Raw genomic sequence first — 9,239 nt, forward strand, 5'->3', positions numbered from 1 at the left:
GAAAATAACTTCCTGTGGAGCATACAGCAGCTGATAAGTACTGTAAGGATTAAGATTTTTCAATAGAAGTAATTTACAAATCTGTTTAACTTTCTGGCACCAGTTGATTTAAAAAACAAAAGCTTTTCAATGGAGTACCCCTTTAAATGATGGTGAATCACTAACATATTCCAAGACTGTGTAATCATTAGAGGTCTGGAACCCCCCGCCATGAGAATGAAGTGGGCATATCACACGTAAACATTTAACAATCCTCTAGTTCAGTGTTTCCCAAGCGCGGTCCTCAAGTACCCCCCCCCCCCCCCAACAGGTCATGTTTTCAGGATTTCCTTAGTCTTTTGCAGGTGATATAATAATAGTCAGTGCATCAGGCATCACCACAATTATATCACCTGTGAAATAATTAAATAATACGCGTATAATGATAGGCAACACGTCCGCCAGATAATTAGCCATCACCTGTTAGGGGTACTTAAGGACCGATTAGAAAAACTCTGTTCTAGTTGACCATATGGCTGTGGGAGCCTTCTGGTCATAAGCCCTTAGACTCTGACCTAATGCCAAATGGTCAGGCCACCCCAAATTGGAGGTATTAGGCACAAATCCCCGATGTACATCTGAGGAAGAGGCCCTAGTGCCACGAAACGTGTTATGTTTTTGGTGATTTACTAAAGAAAGTAATGGTTATGATGCTTTATGTTTTTGGTGCTTTTATAATTATGCATATCCACCTTACTCTGTGAAGTGGTTCACGCTCCAAAACCTGGTTCTGTTTGCTGCATCATGCTTGTGATTTCATAATTCCAAGATGGCGGAATGTGGCCAATTGTTAACCTTAGGGAGAAAGTGCATTAGTAACCAGTGTACTGGCCCTTTAAAGGGGTACTTCCCTGGCCCAGCATTCAGAACATTTTGTTCCAAACGCTGGGTGCGGACTTTGGAGGTCTTGACGTCACGCCACGCCATGCCCCTTCAATGCAAGTCTATGGGAGGGGGAGTGGCGACTGCCACGTCCCTTCCCATAGACTTGCATTGCATTGAGGGGGCATAGTGTGACTTCACGAGGTGCGTGGTATTGATGTCACGATCCCCGCAACACGCACCCAGCTTTCGGAATAAAGTGTTCCCCAGCGTTCAGCAGTGGAGTACCCCTTTAAGGTATAATTGTCACATATACTTTCTATAGCAATTGACGTTTATACCCTCATGCTATTTGGTATAAAGAGTAGAGGAAAGAAGGTTTATCCTTGGCACTCAGACCCAAAAGATTTCTCATAAAATTGTTATATAATTTTTTACATTACATATTTATTTTATTTATTTTTCTTTAAGATTCTGCATTATTCAATGGTGCTATTAGCCCAAGGATAATAAGAAGGCAATTGCTGCAGTAGAAAATGTCTCATTGAAAGTGAAAACATAAGAAACTAGAGGATAAAAAGGAGATCAATTAATAAACCTTTTATATATATATATATATATATATATATATATATATATATATATATATATATATATATATATATATATAGTACAATCAAAGAGAAAACATAGCCTGCACTCACCGCACAGTACGGGTATCGCGGCCTCGGATTCCGGACCTCCTCGAATGGTGTGGGAGTAGCAGCCGCTGCAGACAGCGCTCAGAAATGGGCAACAGCCGGCGGTTTCGTGTTACAATCAACGCTTCTTCCGGCCCCAGCTACTCCCACGCCATTTGAGGAGGTCCAGAATCCGAGGCCGCGATACCCGTACTGTGCGGTGAGTGCAGGCTATGTTTTCTCTTTGATTGTACTATATACTGAAGTCGACTCTTTGTCCTAGCACCGCCGCGGGTTTTTGGAACTTAGACTCCCAGAGCTGCCCTTGGTCCATTGGTAGTGGATTTAGATACAAGTTGCTGGTGCCTCTGATTTTTCTGTCTCTGGAGAAGTGTATATATATATAATATGGAACGACTGTCTGAACTGCGCTGTCAATCCCAGCATAAAATAATTTATATATTTTTTCTTTTATAGCACAACCACGTTGCCTTCAAGTACTAGAACCGTCAATGAAGAGGAAACTGCAGAGTCGATCATGTGGCTTTCCAACCGGGATGACCAGTCTGACGTGTATGTGGAGCTGATGAACGTTCAGAGCGGCGCAGCACACGCACATGGCCTGCCTCTACCTATCGTCCTGCCTGTTCTGTTAACTGTATATATATACACAGTGATGAGAACTGCATCCTGACAGTATACGGATCTAGTCTCTACAACCCTCACCGGATAATCCTGCTTTGGACATAGTCTGGATGAACTTTCAGTGAGAAGAAGAAGAAAATAATTCAAACGCGATCAATGCAACTTAGTGAAAAATAAGAGTATTCTTGGGAAGGGAAACAAAAATAAGTGTTGTGTCTATATACTTTGCTTTCTTATACCAAACTTGTGCCTAATATCAATGGGGGCATCATTTATTTTGGGCTACACCCTCGTTTAAGATATGGTATCTTAGAAAAGTACTCGCAATCGGTCATGTTACTGGTGATTGTGTCTTCATTGATGGTTGAACCACCCACAAATGGTGTCTTTCACCCCCAGAACTTATCCTGAGGCTCCCAAGCCCCTATGCAAGATATGTAACAGGGTCCCTCCCCCAACAAAGATGGGCTACAGCCCCATTCTAGACATAAGTGCTAGGAATTGGTCATGTTCCTGGTGATTGTGTCTTCACTGATGGTAGAACCACCCACAAAATGGTGTCCTTCATCCCCAGACTTAACCTAAAGCCCCATGGAGTCCCCCCCAACTATGATGGGCTACAGCCTCTTTCCATCCAGTATCTTCCATAAATGCCATGAATCAGTCATGTTACTGGTGATTGTGTTTCCATTGATGGCAGAACTACATTTCTTTTAAGCTACAGACAAGGTGAAGACATAAGCTCTTATACAAGTATTAGTAATCACTCATGTTAGTGGGGATTGTGTGTTTATTGATGCTAGAACCAACCACAAAATTGTGTCCTTCATCCCCAGACTTAACCTAAAGCTCCTTAGTCCCAATTCAAGATATGTAACAGGGTCCCATCTCCAACTATTATGGGCTACAGCCTCATTCAAGACATGATATCTTCCATAAGTGCTAGGAATCAGTCATGTTACTGGTGATTGTGTATTCATTAATGGTAGAACCACCCACAAAGTTAACCTGAAGCTTCGTGGCTCCAGTGCAAAATATGTAACAGGGTTCCCCTAACCATGACTTATAATCTTGATGTGACTATTGGGCAGCTGGACCTAGGTGACACTGTACCTCTAGCTAGTGTTATTATATGCACTGTTCCGAAAAATGAATTATAGAAAAGGGTTGTCTGAGAATTTAAGAACTAAAACTACCTACAGGAAATGGTAAAAGCAAAAAATAAAGAAATCAACTGGAGCATTGGCGCTGCACTGGCGATTTGTAGTAGAATAAATAAATATATATATATATATATATTTTTTTTTTCTACTATATATCACCAGTGCAGCGTCAATGCTCCAGTTGACTCCATCGGTCTTTATATTCTTGCACATATGTGGTAATGTACATCCACTTGATCACTGCAGCCGAACACTGGCCTCAGTGGTAATGAAGTATCTACGGCACAAAACTGTAGCGATCATGTAGATGTGTAGTACATATTGCTGAATCATGGAGGCCTCTTCCCCAGTCAGTAGCAACAAATGGACTTACATGATTCTCCTTGGGTAGAGTGTTGTACAGATGCGTGGAAACTTATGTGCCATTCATGCTCCACTGGAAATTCTTGGAAGAAAGAATATGCAAAGCAGCTCTCACCCTACTTTTTTCCAAGAAGAGAGATTTCTGGCTTGGCATACATTCCCAGTCAGTTTCCAAGACTCCTAATTGGAGTGAACCACAGACTTAAAGGGGTTATCCAGGATAAAAACTTTTTTTCTATATATATCAACTGGCTCCAGAGAGTTAAACAGATTTATAAATTACTTCTATTAAAAAAATCTTAATCCTTTCAGTACTTATGAGCTGCTGAAGTTGAGTTGTTCTTTTCTGTCTAAGTGCTCTCTGATGACACCTGTCTCGGGAACTGTCCAGAGTAGGAGCAAATCCCCATAGCAAACCTCTTCTACTCTGTGCAGTTCCCGAGACAAGCAGAGGTCAGCAGAGAGCACTGTTGGCAGACTCAACTCAACTTCAGCAGCTGATAATTATTGGAAGGATTAAGATTTTTTAATAGAAGTAACTTACAAATCTGTTTAACTTTCTGGAGCCAGTTGATATTAAAAAAAAAAAAAAGTTTTTTCCTGGAATACCCCTTTAAAGGGTAAGCCACGTGTTAAAAGTGGTGTGAGAGCTCATTTTCACATCCTTTTTTTCCTTAGAATAAGGCAATTCACACAAGTCTTAGGACCCTTTTTTATGGTAATTTATTAGGACCGCTGTTTCATACGCCTCTCAACAATTTTGGCACAAATGTAACCATCTTTGCACCACACTTATAAATCTACACCGGCTATCAGGTGTAGATTTCCACAGTAGATTTCCTCCGGCTACTAGCAGGTGTACATTTCCGGCTGTTTGGATATATGGTGATGCTGGGGTGGCCTCCTGGATGACCACAGGCACGGTGGATGATCCTGTTCTGTCCTCTACCCGCTTATTGGATTTATGCCAATGTCTGGCCAATGTATGGCGTTAAACCTGACCATGAGAGGCCATACCACCCATACTACTAAACCCCTTCCAATTTTTAAAAACTGATGAGACTGAAAAGTCATGCCATTTTGCACGAATGAGCCATGTGCTACCCAATGTCACCCTCGTATGCCCTTTATCTGTAATATCAGTTTATTTTTATTTTATTTTTCAGTGAATCGATTTTAAGTAAATATATTTTTGGGTGAAACATATCCCGGAGCAGGGACTCCTGTCAAAACAGGAGTCCCCGCTAATGTACAATGAGCACCAATACCTCAGTATTTCATGGAAAACACAAGTATTTACTAAAATTGACATGTTTGGAGAAAAGATTGCGCAGATGGGGCTGATATATAAATGGAGTAAAAGTGTTCTACAAACTACATGATGATCGGCTCCCGTGGATTCCAAACTGTGGACCAACAGGAGTTTTGAGTTGTATCAAGGATTCTCTTCTAGCCAACCAGTATCGGGAGCAAGTCATGCAAATTTGGCTAAGATCCCTAGTCATGTTTCAAGGCTTTTATATTAGTTAGACATTGACCTAAAGCAGTGCTTCCCAACCAGTGTGCTTCCAGCTGTTTCAAAACTACAACTCCCAGCATGCCCGGACAGCCGTTGGCTGTCCGGGTATGCTGGGAATTGTAGTTTTGCAACAGCTGGGGTGCACTAACTTACAGGGTAGCTACCTATTGGGGAACCACCAATAAACTGGAATAGTGGCGCTATCGTCAGATGTTAAAGGGGTACTCCAAAGGATAGGGGATAAGATCCCTGATCGAGGGGGTCCTGCCGCTGGGGACCCCCGCAATCTTTCATGCAGCACCCCGCTATCATCAGCCTCTGGAGCGAACATCGCTCCGGGTCTGATGAATCACGATCACGGGGCTGGGGTATCGTCACGCTCCGCCCCCTCAATGCAAGCCTATGGGAGGGGGCGTGACAGCCACCACGCCCCCTCCCATAGGCTTGCATTGAGGGGGTGGAGCCGTGATGTCACGATACCCCACCCCGTGATCGGGATTCATCAGATCGGAGCGATGTTCGCTCCAGAGGCTGATGATAGCGGGGTGCTACATAAAAGATTGCGGGGGTCCCCAGTGGCAGGACCCCCGCGATCAGGGATCTTATCCCCTATCCTTTGGATAGGGGATAAGATGTCTTAGGGCCGGAGCACCCCTTTTAAGGTCTCGCGCTTCTATGCAGGGTAATATTATTAATGTATATTTTAGGACATAAGAAATAGAATCCAACATTAAAACTTTATTTATTTTTTTTGTCTTTTTTTTTATTTTTATTTTCCCCACCGCATATTTTTCCCCATAATTTTCTTCCCATATCCAATAGGTTTCCTAGCGCCAAAAAGACAGAAGTTTAGGATAAGCAGCTACAGTGTATAGTATTATATAGTATTATATATATTGTTGTTGTTGTTTTTTTTTTTCAGGCCTCCACCAGTACTGGAAGGGTAAAAATTGTCACAATGCAATCACATATATTGTCTTAACATCTTCTTATTCTAGAAGGATCTATTATTTCCCATAGTGCTATGGGGCTGTGTAATTTAAGTTGTGTTCATACGAAAATCTATTTATTCTTGTTTTTGTTTTTCATTTTTTTTTTTTTTTTTGCCTTGTACAATAACATTCTAAAGTAGTGCCTTAAAATACCTAAATTAATATTTTATATATATGACTTTATTGCACAAGTTTATCGAAACATAAACACATGCAAATTAATGTTGTTTTATACAAAGACTCAAAAGTATCTTAAAGTATGTGGATAAAATAAAATAATAAAAAAAAAATTATATGGCGTGATGTGATTGGTGTGGTTATTCAGAATGAGAGCATTTAAAGGTCTCCTCAGCAATAAGATCACACAGTGTCCTCCTGTTGTAATTGGTGGGGGCAGTAAGTATTCAGTTTCCCTACAGCGCCACCACAGGGGAAAATTAGGCATTACATAGTGTACATTTAAATCAGAGCTTTCCAAACTTTTATGCTGGTGACTCCCTTTTGAGACATGCATAGTTTAGTGACACAATTGCACTACCATGTCCCATGTTCTAGGAGACACAATATGATACCAGTATCAGCATTAGAAATATGGCTGCTAACACCCCCTCCCACCCTCCATTTCATTACCCCCTTAATCATTCCCTTTACCACTTCATCACCCCCCTTCATGACCCCCCGTTCTACTTCACTATTCCCTGTGCAATTTTATCCCCCCATCATCACTTCCTGTGCCATTTTATTCCCCCTTTATCACCCCCTGTATTATTTCACCTTTCCTTTTATCACTCGTGTCACTTAATCTCCCTCTTGATCCCCCTGTATCACTTTAGCCCCCTTCTTAATCTCCCCTGGGCCACTTCCCCCCCTCCCTTGTCCCCCCGTGCCACTTTGTCCCCCTTCTCAATCTCCCCTGGGCCACTTCTCCCCCCTCCCTTGTGTCCCCCCCCCCCTTGCCACTTTATCCCCTTCTTAATCTCCCCTGGGCCACTTCTCCCCCCCTGTGCCACTTTATTCCCCTTCTTGAACCCCCTCTTTGCCACTTCACCCCTGTGACACTTCATCCCCCTTGTGTCAATTAATTCCTCAGCTTGATTTCCCCCCCCCCTGGGCCACTTTGTCTCCTGCCCCCTTGTCCCCCCTGTGCCACTTCATTCCCCTCCTTGAACCCCCTCGGTGCAACTGCACCCCTGTGACACTTCATTCTCCCCCTTGATCCCACGCTTTGCCACTTCGTTCCCCCCTGTGCTATTTTTTCTCACCTGGCCACAGTCTGCAGGCTCTGGTGCAGGGTTGGCAGTCCAGCAGGTCTGATAAATGGAGACCCCTTGCACTGCACTGACAGGTGATGTCCTCCCTCTCCGCTTTTCGATGCATCGTCACTCCCGGCAGCCACCCCTGCTCACTGATTTAAAGTGACCAAGGCATCGGCTGACTGTTCAAGATCAGCAGCACAGGCCAAGCCCACTTTATAACAGTGACCAGTGCAGTGGCTGATGCTGCAGGACGGTCCCACCTCACACCTGGGGAATATCGTGACACACTAATGTGTCACACCACCCAGTTTGGAAAGCCCTGATTTAAAGGGGTACTCCATCAGCCAGCGCTCTGAAGTAAATGTTCTGAACGCGGTTTTTGCCCTGCGGGGGTTGGCCACGCCACTCGTGACATCACAGCCATGCCCCCTCAATGCAAGACTATGGGAGGGGGCGTGATGGAAGTCAGGCCCTTCCCATAGAATTGCATTGAAGGGGCATGGCCGTGATGTCACGAGTGGTGGGGCTGACCCCCGCAGCGCAAAAACAGCATTCGGAACATTTACTTCCTAACGCTGGCCAGTGGAGTACCCCTTTAAATCATCAGATTGTTGTCAGTGTAAAGCAAGACAGGACTGGCCCTCCATAGGGAGAGACACTCTTTGCAGCTCTCTACTCAGGCCAAGAAATGATCCTGAACAGAAGATCCTCCTCTATTAAGTGGAAATTCAGCATCGAGTCTGAAGGAGACAGGAGGCTGTATTTTAGAGGAGCATGGCAAAAAAAACACGTGTGGGGGGAAAACCACAGCGGAATGACAACAGCAGCAAAGTGGATGAGATTGTTATACATTTTCAATTTACTGTATCCAATGGGGAAGTCAAAACTAGTGTTGAGCGGCATAGGCCATATTCGAATTCGCGAATATTCGTCATATATTCGTCATATATTCGCGAATATTCGCATATTCGTAATATTATCGTTTTATTTCGCATACGCGAATATTCGCTCATACGAAAATTAACATAAGAGGAAATTCGCATATGCGAAAATTCGCGCCCCAGTCTCACACAGTAGTATTACAGCCTTCTTTACACCACACAAGCTGGAAGCAGAGAGGGATGATCACTGTGTTGTGTACTGTGAAAAAAAAAAAAATAACGAATATTCGTAATTACGAATATATAGTGCTATATTTGCGAATATTCGCGAATTCGCGAATATGCGATATTCGCGAATAAAATTCGTATTGCGAATATTCGCGAGCAACACTAGTCAAAACCCGCAACATTATCCCCATTGAATACAATAAACAGGGCACAATGTGAAGAACAGGGAAAAACTAAATAAAATAAAAAAAATCTAAGTTATTTAGTGGTTATCCAGGAATAGAAAAACAGCTTAAAGGGGTACTCCGGTGGAAAACTTTTTTTTTTTTTTTTTTTTTTTTAAATCAACTGATGCCAGAAAGTTAAACATATTTGTAAATTACTTCTATTAAAAAATCTTAATCCTTCCAGTACTTATGCTGAATACTACAGAGGAAATTATTTTCTTTTTGGAACACAGAGCTCTCTGCTGACATCACGACCACAGTGCTCTCTGCTGACATCTCTGTCCATTTTAGGAACTGTCAAAACGAGCATATGTTTTCTATGGGGATTTTCTCCCACTCTGGACAGTTCCTAAAATGGACAGAGATGTCAGCAGAGAGCACCGTGGTCATGATGTCAGCAGAGAGCTCTGTGTTCCAAAAATAA

The 9,239-nt window shown here is 42.9% G+C and overlaps 1 protein-coding gene across 1 annotated transcript in view; it reads left to right on the forward strand.

Moving 5' to 3' along the window:
- Positions 1-3,450, forward strand: part of TRABD2B (TraB domain containing 2B) — a 284,981-nt gene extending 281,531 nt beyond the window's left edge. Inside the window, exon 7 of the mRNA XM_056532416.1 lies at positions 2,019-3,450. Coding sequence (XP_056388391.1) covers positions 2,019-2,235 — 217 coding nt within the window. The 3' untranslated portion in view covers positions 2,236-3,450. The remainder of the gene's footprint in view (positions 1-2,018) is intronic.
- The last annotated feature ends 5,789 nt before the right edge of the window (positions 3,451-9,239 follow it).

Source organism: Hyla sarda, chromosome 7 (genome assembly GCF_029499605.1).
Source record: "Hyla sarda isolate aHylSar1 chromosome 7, aHylSar1.hap1, whole genome shotgun sequence".
Taxonomy (NCBI): domain Eukaryota; kingdom Metazoa; phylum Chordata; class Amphibia; order Anura; family Hylidae; genus Hyla; species Hyla sarda.